The sequence below is a fragment of the Cyphomyrmex costatus genome, unplaced genomic scaffold (genome assembly GCF_001594065.2).
Source record: "Cyphomyrmex costatus isolate MS0001 unplaced genomic scaffold, Ccosl1.0 scaffold166, whole genome shotgun sequence".
In the NCBI taxonomy this organism is placed as follows: Eukaryota; Metazoa; Arthropoda; class Insecta; order Hymenoptera; family Formicidae; genus Cyphomyrmex; species Cyphomyrmex costatus.
The window spans coordinates 79,026-95,262 of record NW_017275674.1 but is presented as its reverse complement, the minus strand read 5'-3'; the positions used below and the strand labels follow the sequence as shown (position 1 = coordinate 95,262).

General features: G+C 30.4%; 2 protein-coding genes across 2 annotated transcripts; one reads left to right on the top strand and one right to left on the bottom strand.

Annotated features, from left to right (window-relative positions):
• Positions 1–430: 430 nt before the first annotated feature.
• LOC108771806 (signal peptide, CUB and EGF-like domain-containing protein 3) lies at positions 431–4,152 on the bottom strand. Its single transcript, XM_018537173.1, has 10 exons — positions 4,071–4,152; positions 3,506–3,646; positions 2,877–3,005; positions 2,607–2,759; positions 2,043–2,159; positions 1,895–1,957; positions 1,418–1,546; positions 1,148–1,300; positions 584–700; positions 431–498 (listed from the first exon to the last, which is right to left on the bottom strand). Exons 1-10 carry the CDS (start codon positions 4,135–4,137, stop codon positions 431–433), a joined length of 1,137 nt encoding a protein of 378 aa, XP_018392675.1. The 5' UTR covers positions 4,138–4,152.
• Positions 4,153–6,567: 2,415 nt separating this feature from the next.
• Positions 6,568–11,609, top strand: LOC108771829 (signal peptide, CUB and EGF-like domain-containing protein 3). Its single transcript, XM_018537206.1, has 7 exons — positions 6,568–6,777; positions 8,373–8,531; positions 8,625–8,759; positions 8,929–9,066; positions 10,035–10,301; positions 11,092–11,259; positions 11,388–11,609. Exons 1-7 carry the CDS (start codon positions 6,696–6,698, stop codon positions 11,465–11,467), a joined length of 1,029 nt encoding a protein of 342 aa, XP_018392708.1. The 5' UTR covers positions 6,568–6,695; the 3' UTR covers positions 11,468–11,609.
• The last annotated feature ends 4,628 nt before the right edge of the window (positions 11,610–16,237 follow it).

Here is a 16,237-nt window from a genome sequence, read left to right as displayed (position 1 = left end):
TGTTATTGCATTAGCACTACTAAACAGTTATTAGCACTACAGTTATTAGCACTACTAAATTCACGAGCGCTGCGAGTGTCGAGAATCGGAAATTGAACTCGAAACCTAAAATGGGACCATGATTTATTTTTTTTCATATATGTCAGTTACCTCCTCTTATTATTTCAATAGTAATCGCCAGCATTTTTATGGAACTCCATGTTACACGTTTGTTTTTGTCAAGATGTACTGAGAGTTATTTATTAAAAATACAAATATATAATATAAAAATGGAATACAAAGAAACATATATAAATAAAAAATTGAATTAATTAATTAAATTATTAATTCAAGATTTAATATAATTTACATGACTTACACTGAATTGTCTTAATTTAAAACGACATTATGAAATTGATCAAAGCAATGGGATATCCTACGTATTAATTCGCTAGCGTGCGATTCGTTGTAGGAAAAGTAAGATTACCACAAGTGTCCCGGCGGCCGTCATTAGCGAACCTGCGAAAGAAAGAGACAAAAACTCAAGTGTTTCCGAAGAATTGGGCCAAATTAGTTTGTGACGGTGCAATTAAGCGCAATTAACCTTTGGAACATCGTTCTCCCTCCTTACACTCGCATTGACCATTCTTACACTCCATGGTGTCCGGAAACCTGTTACTTTCGTAGCATTCGTAGTCGTGTGAACAAGTGAAATATAAGGCTGCAAAACAATAAAATAACATTAAAAATTAATATATAATTTTCTCGAAAACACCAAATTGATCAAATGCACAAAACGGAAAATAAAAAATTCAACGAAGCTATATAATTTAATAGCGCATTTATTGAAAGACTTTTTATCTTTGGAAATGTTGAATAAAAAAGGCTAAGAAATTTTTTTTTAAAACCTATAATGCGATGCGATTTTATGTATATAAAAGATCCTGATTTATCTTGATCTATCGCACGAATTTTTCAAAACAAAAATTTCTGGAAGTATAGCTTTTTTTATTAAATTTCCAAAGATAAAAGACCACTTAAAAGTTTTCAAAAGACTCAAATACTTATATCTATTAATTTTTTCTAGTTTCTTGATTCCGCTTTTTTCTTCTAGCATAAAGGTTGACTCTCTTCTCTTTCATGGAAAATAAAAGATGCTAATGCATACCTCGACTCTGTATGCAGGTCCTTGTTTCATTTACAAAATGATGTCCCGTGAAACACTCACACTTCTCGTTAATGCATAATGCAAAATTGAAACTTTCCTGGCACAAGTTATCATTCGTGTTTACATGGCAACGATCGCCGATTTTTGAAGGTCCTGCAACATTTCTTCTTTCAACTATATATACTGAGTGCGAAGACGGGACGTGATATCCGATTCTTTTTGCAACTCTTTTTTTTCTGAATATTCTATCGTGATATTTATTATACTTACGACTAATGCAGTTTGAAGAATTATTGTTATCCAAGAAAAAGTCATCTTTGCATGTGCACGTATTCTGTTTACATTCGCCGTTTGCTATGCTTTGACACTGTGTATTATCCACACAACTCAGTCCTACAGCTGCAAATAAAACACACAAGGAGTTTTATTACTCCAAAATAATTTTATTTTATAATTAACCATGTTATTATGCACACATTGTTTTAATATTTACTTTGAGTAGCCAAATGACAAATACTTTTATTTTATTATACAGGGTGTCCGAGACCACCCGTCCATCCCTTTTATTTTATAATATAAAAATGGAATACAAAGAAACATATATAAATAAAAAATTGAATTAATTAATTAAATTATTAATTCAAGATTTAATATAATTTACATGACTTACACTGAATTGTCTTAATTTAAAACGACATTATGAAATTGATCAAAGCAATGGGATATCCTACGTATTAATTCGCTAGCGTGCGATTCGTTGTAGGAAAAGTAAGATTACCACAAGTGTCCCGGCGGCCGTCATTAGCGAACCTGCGAAAGAAAGAGACAAAAACTCAAGTGTTTCCGAAGAATTGGGCCAAATTAGTTTGTGACGGTGCAATTAAGCGCAATTAACCTTTGGAACATCGTTCTCCCTCCTTACACTCGCATTGACCATTCTTACACTCCATGGTGTCCGGAAACCTGTTACTTTCGTAGCATTCGTAGTCGTGTGAACAAGTGAAATATAAGGCTGCAAAACAATAAAATAACATTAAAAATTAATATATAATTTTCTCGAAAACACCAAATTGATCAAATGCACAAAACGGAAAATAAAAAATTCAACGAAGCTATATAATTTAATAGCGCATTTATTGAAAGACTTTTTATCTTTGGAAATGTTGAATAAAAAAGGCTAAGAAATTTTTTTTTAAAACCTATAATGCGATGCGATTTTATGTATATAAAAGATCCTGATTTATCTTGATCTATCGCACGAATTTTTCAAAACAAAAATTTCTGGAAGTATAGCTTTTTTTATTAAATTTCCAAAGATAAAAGACCACTTAAAAGTTTTCAAAAGACTCAAATACTTATATCTATTAATTTTTTCTAGTTTCTTGATTCCGCTTTTTTCTTCTAGCATAAAGGTTGACTCTCTTCTCTTTCATGGAAAATAAAAGATGCTAATGCATACCTCGACTCTGTATGCAGGTCCTTGTTTCATTTACAAAATGATGTCCCGTGAAACACTCACACTTCTCGTTAATGCATAATGCAAAATTGAAACTTTCCTGGCACAAGTTATCATTCGTGTTTACATGGCAACGATCGCCGATTTTTGAAGGTCCTGCAACATTTCTTCTTTCAACTATATATACTGAGTGCGAAGACGGGACGTGATATCCGATTCTTTTTGCAACTCTTTTTTTTCTGAATATTCTATCGTGATATTTATTATACTTACGACTAATGCAGTTTGAAGAATTATTGTTATCCAAGAAAAAGTCATCTTTGCATGTGCACGTATTCTGTTTACATTCGCCGTTTGCTATGCTTTGACACTGTGTATTATCCACACAACTCAGTCCTACAGCTGCAAATAAAACACACAAGGAGTTTTATTACTCCAAAATAATTTTATTTTATAATTAACCATGTTATTATGCACACATTGTTTTAATATTTACTTTGAGTAGCCAAATGACAAATACTTTTATTTTATTATATATCTAATATTTAAAATACAGCCTTTTTTATTTAAACATTTTCAATTAATAAAAGAACAGTTCTGATATTCATCAAATATTTATTAATTTTTGTAAAATAAAAAGGTGTGTGTGTATATATATGTACATGTTTTTTAATATTTGTTGAGTCATTATTGCTTAGAGAGTCATAAACCATGGAAAATTTTTTAAATAACAAATTGCATGTGAGATATATCGTCGCAGCTAAACACGTACTTGTTGATTAGCCCAAAACTACGCTCTTGTTGAATCAACTTCCTTTAGCGTACAACATTGCGATCTCGATTATCTTTCTTGAGAGATAAGTGATGATGATAATGATATTATATATATATATTAAACTTACTGGCAGTACATTTTGATTTATCGTGACTCGGTGAGTAAAAGGGATCGCACTGGCAAGTTTCTTGCCATCGACAAAATGCATTCTCAATACAATCGACGTCTCTCCCGCATTTATCACCGATGAACGCGACAGAGTGTCCCACTAAAATAAAAAAAGTTCTAATAATTGAGATTCAATTAATTACGAATTAAAATGCAGTAAATTTTCCTTTGAAAATTAATCTCCAACGCTATTTGTTATCAACAAATAGATTAATTGATGAAATAATTTGATTCAAATTAATGCTTAAAAAGTATATAAAAAATGTCTAAAAATATCTAAAAGATTAGAACGTCTTTTAAAATCGAAATTTAAATATTGAGAAACCAGGAATTTATCTTATATTTGAACGATTTAATAGATCTTTTATAAAATAATTTTAGAGATATTTTTTTACTTTTAATATTTTTTAAGAGACACAGCTCAAAATCTAAATAGCTACATCCTCGAACTTTTTCGCCACGTGAGATATAACGTTACCGATTTGCATTAAAATTCAAATCTTACGTGATTCGAGTGAACTTACAGTCCTGCTGAGAGAAAACGTTGCCTGCGAGCGAGAAGAGAATGAAGATGTAGACGAGAGTCGTCATTGGAACAAAAATCTGTGTTCAGGTGCTAACGAGCATATCTAGGTGACTGCCAGATAGCGGGTTCACCTTACGCTATGAAACGTTTATACGCCTTCGTCAGATAAATGTCTTATCTCTAGGCGTATCTAGCGATATCCCGTTAGAGTGAATCAGAGGTTTCATTTATCAAACAAAATGCGCTCATCATCGAATATTGAGAATGGCAAATTCATCACTTTACTCTTATTCAAGCAAGAATGTTTTTCTTTCATTTTTGATCGACGAGATTTATTTTTCTCGCAACGGGAAAAACAGATATCGAGCCTGCATGCACTTGGGATCGCTACTAATTGCAGCTTATTGTGAAACACCATGTGACGAATTGTCATTTCTCGATACTGCATTGTGCAAAATGAAAACAGAAAACACGCCATGTCATCGATTTTGATCTGAAAGACAATGGGAAGTCTTGCATGACGTTGAGAGAAAATCGTTATAAAATATGTAAACTATATCATCGTTATCCACAGAACTGTTTTTCATAGGTTAAATCAAGTTTTTAGCTGCGTACTTTTAGACCATCACGTTACTTTTTTTATATAAAAACTATTACAGATATTAAGTAAATATTATATCGCTAAATACTGCAGAAGCAGACATGTATACACAATATATAAAAATATATAAAAATAATACAGATTAACAAAGTAACAATTTGATATAAAAACTGATCAATTTATTCATGACAAATGCAATAAAAAAAAGTTCAAAATCACAAAATTTAATATATCCCTTTTATCGTGCAACGATCACAACTGCTATACGATCTAATAGTTGCGATCTAATAAAGTTCAATGCGTACTCTTGGACGATCTTACCCTACTTTTTTTATATAGAATTATAAACATAATTATTATTACTAACATTATAGCGTTATAAAAATAGAGTTCTTTCATTATTTTACCACGAAATTATAATCACAAACATCAAATCCTTTTCTCTTGTCAATGTACATATTGGATGTTGTTTATATGACAAGATCAAAATAAAGGTCATAAGAAATCTGAGATCGTAGAAAAAACTAACATTATTACTCCGATTTCTACATTTTAATAATCATTTATTCTCTGATGTCATGTCGAATTTGCATAATTCGACAAATAAACAAAAAAAGTAATGAAACGGTAATAACGACATAATAATAATGTACTTTATTTAATTATGTGTTCAAACGATTAACCAATTAACATCCATTCAATGGCAGCTCTTGTTGCAACAGCAATTCTGCTAATTCAACCTCATCGAATTCATTATTATTATGGTTACTACGCGAAACGTGGCCTTACACTTTCACTTACACTCTCACGCGATATTTTATGCATCTCGTCTAATTCACGTGGCGATTTGCACCGCAAGTCGTATTTATCTTAGTGGTAGCTCGTGGAACACGATGTCCTTTCGGAAATTACGAGGAAATGAAGCGGAGGCAAATACTTGTATCATATACGAATATTTCACTTAACAAGTCAATGGATCTTCACAGACAATGCATATCTGTTCATGTCAATATTTATAAATAATACATCATGTATTATATTCAGTAAAGTATTAGCTCGAATACAATAAGTGCTTGTAATTATCGATTGTTAACTTTCAGTAATCGTAACAGTGAAACGTTGAAAGCTTATAGTTTCGTTTAAATCTAGTTTCATCTGGTTTCCATGTTATAAGAATTGAAATTGATTGAGGAAAGAGACTGGAAAGGATGAAGTAAACGATTTAATAAATACATAGAATAAAATAAACGACGCAGTAAGCGGGGGAACGAAAAATGTGAAGTAAAATTAAATAACATTGTAAGATAGTAAAACAAAAAATAATGTAATGCAATATTATAATTATAAGATAAGATAATTAAAATAATGTAGTGCGAATAAAAAATGTCATATATGTAACAATAAACAAAAATATAATTTCATATATTGTAATGATATTGTAAAAAATAAAATAAATCATATATGAACTTAAAGGTGAGAAACAAAATAACAATGTCAATGAAGAAATTGAAGACAAGTCAACTAAAATGAGACACTCGAAATATGTGATAAAAAATCGTAGCATTTTATCATAATAAAAAAGTTGAAATAATAATAATTCTGCGTAACGCAATTATGTTACATAACAACAATTATAGAAACATACGACGCGTTTAAATGTATTTTTATAGCTGCTAGTATAGCGCGCGAAAATGCCGATCGGATTCATCGATGTCTGCGATCTGTTCAAAGCTGAGAGAAAATTAACGCCGTCATAGTGGGAGAGAACAAGCATATAGAGGGACAAATACAGAAATGTGTTAGCGAGTGAGTGGTCGCGGGGTGAGAGACAGCAAAACGGGACGAGAAGGAGAACTTTGGTTCTTCGTATTCACGTTCACCAGTCGCGCGTGCGATGCCAACGCTCGATCACAAACTAATCGTAGACCGACTTCCATGTCTGAGTCACTCGCTTACAGGTAGATTGAAGGCTTGGTGAGAGAGATAAGTTGCAACTAATTGCTTTCGAAAGAAAGAGAAGAGATGAATCCGGCCAACGTGAGAATGTGCGTGGTACTGGGCGCGATCATGCTGGCGATCGGTCTTACGAACGGAGACAAGATCGGTGAGTATATATACCTTCTCGGGACCAGTGCGATTGATTTGCCTCGTTAATCTCCGAGAGCTCATCGCTGCAGAATAATTGCAAAGCGAGTTTCATCGCAGATTTTTGCGTCCCGCGAAACTCCGCGACAGCATGATTTTCCAGCATTTACGCATGGCATGATCACAGCGAACAAATATAACGTTTGCACGTTGTACATAAATACCGTGTCGTCCAAAACATTCGAATGACCTTTTCTTCTAAGAATTCGATCGGAATTTTCCTGTCATTTGTCCCCAAGCTTTCTGTTGTAAATCTTAATTAAATTGATATTGATCGTGTAATTTGAAATATATTTCTTGTTGCGTGAAAAAGATACATTTTCAAATTTAAGTTTTTTTTCGCGCGAAACTATACTTTTAATTATATGATAGTAATTAATCTAGTTAATATGTCAGAGCGATAATAATTCAGAATCTAGAATAATACGCTTACTAAAAACAAATTGCTATGAATATTTTAAATGTATTCCGCGAGTGACGTTTAATATTAATAATTAATATTAAATATTTTATTACAATAATTATATCAATATTAATTAATTAATGGAATTAATATTGCAGGTCATCAATAAGTTTAATTATTCTAATTGAATTATATTACTTAAACTGTTAATTAACAATAATGAAATTCCTTTATTTAACAATCAGCTTCAAATTACGTTTCATACAATTTTTAGCAACTTATAATGAGTACATTGAATTATGACGTTTAGATTACTCAAACAATGACATTAAATATGCTGAATCGTTTATGATACACAATGAATAACATTATATGTACATTATGAATCATAATATTAAAATACTTTTTTATCAAAAAGCATCACTTCCGTTTATGTGCTTATCATCTTTAATACTTAACACAGCATTTGCCTATTAAATAAATAAAACATTCTTGAGATAAAGCATTCACATTTCTCGGGAAATATCTATATATGCATAATGCCTGTACTTACTTTTTAAACTGTTCAATAAATTTATGTCACGACAAAAAATTTTACCGTGACACGCATACTGTAATTATATACACATATGATTGATTATTCATTATAACATTAACATAACATCAATTTCGAATCTAACAAACGGTCGCAGGTTATTCAGACACAAACACTTTTTGCTATACCAAAACAGCTTTATTTATCTTGGTTGGAAGTTTTCCAGTGTTTGCAAGTCTATAAATTGGTTTGCGTATCTGGGGCAAATTAAGCATTTTAAATACACCTTTGATTGAATCGGTCATTGCTAAGGACACATTTGAGCGTTTTTCAAATAAAAGATTGACAAAATTTGTCTATCTATTTTTATTTAATTTTATATATTATATAGTAAACAATTTTAAAAATACACAACGATTAAAATGATCCACGACGCTTTTTATTTTGTATTTTTATTTTGGATCTCATCATTACGTAGTCTGTGATACTTTCTGGGATAGAAAATAAGAATAACATCTAATTTCTAATATAATAATGATGAACTGAGCAATAACTTTTATTTCGCGTTCTTAGAAAATTTTTTTTGCTCTTTCTGAAAAGACCGATTCAATTGCAGATTCACCTATCCCGTGCAGAAACACGTCAGATTGTAGGAGCATGCCACTTCCAGGGGATGCTTTTTGCAAAAATGGATATTGCATGTGTCCGAAAATAGACAATGATATTCAAGCTTGCTCTAGCATTAATGCATCTATGCACGAGAATAAAACTTCAGGTGATATGATCAAAAAAGCGACTCAAATATATTAGAGTTCTCATTTTATTTGTTATATTTTCTGATTGCACCTGCGAGATAATTGTCTTTTAGGTTCGCTACTTTATCGAAGATGCAAGCACGAACAAGACTGCCTTTTCGAGGGTGGAATTTGCAATTATACTATTAGTCAGTGCACTTGTTTAAAAAATTATCTACCGTCGAGCAACTTAAAAAGTTGCGTCCAAAGTAAGCAAAGAAATACGAAAATTTGTCTCTAATAAAAAAAGAGAAAGCGATTATAGAAATTTTTTTATTTCAAATATAATTTAACGTTTTTTATTTAATTATTGTATATAACTATTTGTTTCGAGTAGCTTTAGTAGGTAATTAACGCTTATACGACTTTTTCAAACAGAGATCGAATCGTTGGAGGTTGCTTGCACAGATAAAAATCAATGTTTAACACTTTTGGCGAATACTACTTGCGATAACAGAAAATGCGTTTGTGTGCCTGGTTATTATTTCGCAGACAAAGCATGTTGGAAAATGGCCGGTAAGTGCTATAATAATGTCTGTTTTTTATAGAATACTACACAAGAAAGCTGAACCTTAATATATTTTTTATAAATATAATTCTTCGATCTCCTAAAGTCACGCACGTCAATCACGATATAACATTACTGAGAAAAATACTTGATCGGCAAAAGGTCTTTTAGATTATTTTATCCCAAGATAAACGGAACAATTATAATTTAACAAACAGAATTGTGCGCAACAAAATTTTTAATAAAGAAATTTCGTAAAGTTTTAAATTTCGATTTTAATAAAACTCTTTGCATACGTATTTCTTGAAGAAATTTCCTTGTAAAGAAACACATAATTTGTGATCACTAATATAATATTTTATTCATGTATAAATAAAAATTAACAATATTATTTGTACTAACAAAACACTATAAATATAAATTAATCGCTCAAATAATTAGTTAAAATGATTAAAGTTTTGTCAAAATTATTCTATATAATATATTCAAAGAGAAACAATGTAGTGAGTAAGCAATTGAAAAGAAATAGTATTTTAACTAGAAGAATGTGTGACAAGAAAAATAAGTTATATGAACAAAGATCATAATATTAGCTAATTGTAGTACTCAAATATAGTACGTTGATGGGACTATAAATGGGACTATAATAATATATAAAATAGTATTGTATTAATAAAATATTATTAATACAAATTATAGTATCATTAAGTCATTATGGCATAATAACTTATTTCAAAAGGTATTTAAACAAAATATCTATATATGAAAAATGTATATAAAATATTATATATTTTAGTTATCTTATGCTATTTCATTACTAGGTACTGCTAGGTAATACATATTTTATATTTCTTACCTGGATTATATTTTCGTAATATTATTTTCATTTCTCTTCTTACGACTTGCAAAGCCATTTGATATCACTTTATAGTCGCCGATACTATTTGACTTTCTTTAATTATAATTATGTTTGTAGGATACGCTGAAGCGTGCACGAAAAATCAAGAGTGCTCGCACATCGAAGGTAGTATCTGTACTGACAATATGATATGCGGATGTGCAGCTGATACAGTATTGAACACCAACGGCACAAAATGTCTGACGGCCGCCAAAATGCTCCAGGATGAATGTATAGAGTCGGTACAGTGTACGTTTGAGTTCTCGACTTGCGTCGATAAGAAGTGTCAGTGCAAGGAAGATTTTCATTACGAACGCGAGATGACGAGGTGTTTCCTCAACAAAGGTACGCAAGTCTTTAGCTAGCGATTTCCCTGTAGAATTACAATAAGATTTAAAATCTACATATAATGCAAAAGTATTCGTATAAGGAAATTTGTTATACCAAAAGTATCAATTGTAAGAAATACGCATTAATTAGCAATTTATTAAAAATAAATATAGTCTATCTTAATAATACAATAAAAAAACTTCACAAAGATATCTGTGTTTATGATCTTCGAAACTACATTTCTCGACTATACGAATATTTTTTGTACATCGAAACAATACAATTTTTCATTTTTGTTCTTCAGTAAACTATCTAAAAGTAACATATTCGTAATATTAATGTTGTAATTTTACGCATAGCAATATAAATACATGTGTTACATAACACAGTTATAAATGTTGAGTGTAAAATTATAACACGATATACGTTATTTTTAGTTGATGTGTGTTATTGAATTATTAAAATAATATATATTTTAATTGTTACACATCTTTTAGATAAAATAATTTTAAGAAATATTCCAGCTTGCAAGCTAACATTATTTGTCAACAAAATGATATTTATGTTTTGATGTTAAAATGACAACAAATAACACCTGTTTGCTAGGATACGCAATATATTTTGTTCCTAATTAACAAATTCCTAATTAATATTTTTATTAAAAAAAAAAAATGTTTTTATAAGATATCTATTCTATGCTTTTTGTATTCAATGTATTCCCCAGCGAGAAATAGTTGCTATCGGGAGAAGAAAACGTACTACGTGTTAAAAAGTTATAAAATTAATCGTTGTCATTGTTTTGCAGCAATCGGTGACAAGTGCGCGAACAATTACGAATGTTACCAGATCGAAGATTACAAGAACGATCCACCGATCAAGTCTATGACGTGCGATTCAAACGATTCAAACACATGCATGTGCGCCGATAATTACGTCTTGAGTACTGAAGGCAAATGCGTAAGCGAAAACGCCGGTAAGCAAAAAGAGATTTAACACGTACCTTATGTGAAACGAGGAAATTAACATTTATTTGCTTGAGAAATGACGATTTGATTTTAATCTGCATGAAAAATTCTTGTTTAATGCAACTTTCGTTTACAGGCTCGTCCTTATCAAGGACGATCATGGTGTCCTTGTCGATACTTGTTTGTGCAACAGTACTGACTTATATACTTTCGTGAAGCGCGACGTACGAGTTCTTCGAAGACATTGTTGTACAATGTATAAATTTTGAGTTTATAGGGAGTTGGATTTCTGATAATCACAAGTATAACATCGTGTAAGCACCAGAAAAATTTAATCTCAAGAAGAAAGAAACGCAAATAGAACTGCCAACTCTGGCTGAAGAAGCAATCTCGGTTTACTCGCGAATTATGCATAATTATTCATGCTAATATTCGCGAGAAATTTTCCCAGGGACTCTTCAGTAAATTCCTCACGAGCAATAAAAATATTACGTTAATGTGCATCGATCTAATTAAAAGGTGCCTGTCCAAAAAGATGCGTGCAATTCTATGAATTCTTATGTACATATGTGAGACTGCTATGATGACAGTTTGAGAGTGAGAAAGAAGCAAGAAATATAAAGAATGAAATGTGTGAATGGTATTGCTCAAGCTTCAATAATAGATTATAACTTTATTACGTATACAGATTTGGATGATCGTAGTTGCGATTGATAATGTGATGTATTTAAAATATATGGTAATATATATATATATTTAAATGATATATACAATATCAAAATGATACGCACAGCGATATCTTTTAAAGTGTAATGTAAAAATTGACCGTATTCGTCACTTTTATTTTCGTCGTTAATCACTAAGGTTGTAATGTATTTTCCGTAACAGTTGCGTAAAACCCGAAGAAAAAAAACCGGCATGAAAATGAAACATTATCGAGTAGCGCTGTAATTACGCAGCAAAACATTCGCGACGAAGGCGAAGGCTTAAACTAGACGCATCGACATATTTAAAACCTTCCACTCGCGTGCGTTTAATTAACGCGGTTATTAATATGCGGATGCTGATGTTTCATAAGGTTACTGCTTCTTAGAGTGATGCCAGCTGAATAGAATTCGTATGAAAGAAAACACAATCAACAGTAAGTTGTTTGAAATCTTTATTTTTTTCGTATGCTTCTTCTTTTTAAACTGAGTTATAAGAATGCATGATATCCAAATAACAATATATTTTACGCTTTATTTTTAATAAGGTTGCTCAGTGAAAAATAAGAAAAAGATTAACACTAATAGCGTTTGTTTCTTTTCAAATTTATTATTTCAATTTTTAAAGTACCTGTATACATATTATAATTTATAAGTAATTGTGTGGCGCGGTTCTAAAAGAGCAAATGTCAAATTTTCAAAGCGCATTGTACATACACATTTTGCATATTGTATAAATTTTATATTTTATGTATATAAATAATATAGAGATAGCTTTGAAATTTTGACCTTGCCTTTCCAGAATCATAGTTAACGTTAAACTTCAGCATTTCTCTGCGCTATCTATAGTTATAGTATCGATATTTTTTCGTACTATTTTAATAAAAATAATTTCAATGAAATTCACTGAACTTTCAGTAACTGTCAGTAAATATTTTATTATAAAACTATACGATCTTCTATATTTTATACGTTATATAATGATATTATAAAACACGCAAACAATTTCTTAAATATATTTTTCATATAAAACGATTATATAAAACGTGCGGTTTAAATATATTTCTTATGCAAACAAATAATTCTGTCTATCTTTTATATTTGTATAAATCTCTTGTTCGAATTCTGATTTTCTTAATTGTTCAAATAAATAGGTCGTATCGTTGAGCATATTTTATATATATTAAATATTATTAAATTTGTAGAATACGATAATTATTAGTGCAATTATATGATTTTTTTTTATATTTCCATTATTGCTACGACAAAATATGTAACTTAGATAGCACACACATTCATAGAACGTCTATAAACATCCTATGAATATTTTTACATTTTAAGAACATTCTATGAATGTTTTTAAAAATTCTCTGCTATATAGAAATATATATATATAATAAAATGTTTTATTACAAAACCATATACACATAAAATATTACATTTTATATATTATATTGTGATAACATTATACAGTATGCGGTTTCTTAAATATATTTCTTAAATAGCGATTTTATTTTTTTTAATTTGTATAAATTTCTCATGTTTTAAATAAAAAGCTATAATATTATTTTATAAGCATGGTATATATGTATGTATATCCACAAAACACAATAATGTCTTAAAAACATTAAAAACGCACAGTTCAGATTATAGCGTCGTTTTTAGGATATTCAAAATGTTGTGTTCAGTGTTATTTGTCTTAATACTTCAGAAACGTTAATTTTAAGAATTGGATCTATTTAAGATAATTAGGCAAACTCAAGCAGCTATCACTCGTTAAGCAATTGAATGACATAAACTTTGGATGATCGCACGAATCGAGTATCCAGATTTCCAAATTTTTGTAGGAATTTTATCGAAAATGCGTTTTCTTTTTCATCAAGATTGTCGAAGACAAATCATTCGAAGAAATGGCGGGAGGACCGAGGAGCCAGTCAAGGAGACCTCCAGTGAGGGAACTACAGAGAGTTGTACTGTCAATCGCGCTTTGCATCGTTATGGAGTGTAGTCGCTGGCGCACACTGCCAGCGCGAGTATCTATCTCGTTGACGTGAGTTGTAACATTCATATGTAACACGGAATACAATAATCCTAAAGGAAAATACCATGCGAATATTGCGTATTAATAAGAAAGCAAGGTGCAATCGAAAAGAAATGCGTTAGTTTAAAAAACTGAAAATCAAATTGTGTGTGTAAAATTCAAACAGAATATCAAGTCATAGTGAAATTAAATGAAAAATTCGGGAGATATAAATATTACGTGCTGATAAGAAACAGTAAGTATAATATTTAGAGAATTACGATTAAAATGTATAAAAGAAGATTCATCCTTTAGAAAAACAATTAGTAGAATAGAAAAGTACTTGAGTAGCATAAAAATATCAAACATAAAAATATCAAACTGTATATCAAAATCAAATAAACTAATCAAGAGACATATCGTGAAAGAAAAATTTGCGATAGAAAAATCTTGAATAGGACATAGTTAAGAAAGCAATGAATATAATGGAAATATATAAAAAATATGAGAGTATAATAAAAATCTAATCGGATCAAGTTATAGAGAATTTAAATATCGAAAGATACTGTGCGAAAAGTTACAGTAAATTGAAAAGAAAAAATCTACAGAGCAAACGTATTTAAACAATATATTATCTATAAAAAATTAATTCAATCTTTTACTTAGTTTAATGATACAATTTTTATAAATATATAAACACGTAACATACAAATCTAGTTACACGATATTTTTAGTGAAAATTATGAGAATTAAAGCTGAAATTTTTATTTTAAGGTGTCTGAAGATAAATAAAATTAACTATTTGATTATCAGAGATATTGAGATTTATTAGTTCTTTTAGCTAATTATGCTAAACGGATAAAGAGTGATTTTCATTTAATCGAACTGTTGCTTTTTAATTCGGGAGAAATCACAAACGCGACAGTATTAAAAATAGTATTTTTATGACCCAGTAATCCTTTTCTCTCCTTCGTGGAGAATCGTGAAGATCTCGCAAAGTCGTGGAGACCGGATCTACGCTCCTGGTTCTCACAGTTAGGTGAATGTCGAGTAGAACCGTTCATAATTAAAGAACAAAGGGGGGCCGTTTCCTACGCTCGCTTGTTATTCGATTTAACAATGTGTTTTGGAAATGAGATTATTGCACGCCGGGTCTCTTCAATAAAGCTCGGAGAGTTGCATAAACTTCTTACATTGCACAAGTAACACCGGACATCATTAAATCAACGTAGACTTACCGATGCTTTAATTATGTTGTTAATCAATGTTATTTATTAATTAAATTGTTAACATACTTAATGTTATCATGATTATGAAAAGGTAATTAATTATGTAAATTGCAACCTGATTTAATCATTCAATTTTATTCAAAATCTTATTTAAATTTTCCATTTATTTTATATTTTTCACAAGACAACAGCTTTATTCATTTGATCGTATTGTGTTGGAACAAAGTATAGCGAAAACATCTATATATATATGTGTGTGTGTACACAGTGTTCGAATAATTTTCGCTCACAATACGGTACTGTTGACACATAACAATAGCTTCTGCTGTAGTACATACATGTAGCACCGTGTTGCGCAACGCAAACTGAAACTATAGAAACCTAGGGCGCTAAACTCGTTTTGTTCGCCGCGATCGACCTTCGAGCATTCACGGGACCGTCATTGAAATCCAAAGCGAGGAACTTCGCCTACGGTTTTGTGTCGATAGACCTGCGGCATTGAAAAGCGAAGGCTCATAATCACGCTTTGCAGGAAACATGAAGACGGAAAGCTTTGAATCTACATAGAATAGTACAATATAAAACAAAGTAATATATTACTAGCATTGTTAATATCATTATTAATATATAAGGTATATTAATTAATATAACGTTATCTTGCAATATTGTTGAAATAGAAGTAAAATAAAAGAAAACGATATATATACTTATTATCAATATTATTAATACAGAAATATTGTTATTATTAATATTATTAGTATTATGAAAATATAGAAGAAAAGCATATAAGGTAGGAAAATTTCGAAACAAAACGTATTATGAAAAACTAAAGAATCTGTTTTCAATATTTGTTTACATCTGCATTAAACGCTCTAAACGTAGCAATACTCTGTATTAAGCTTACAGCTTGTCTTGAAAAGGTAATGCTTTATATACAAATGCAAATTGAGTTACATATTTTTCGCATATTCACTATTAGGATGCTTCGACATGTGGCTCTAATTCAAATCGAACGGTACCAAGGCGCGTTAAG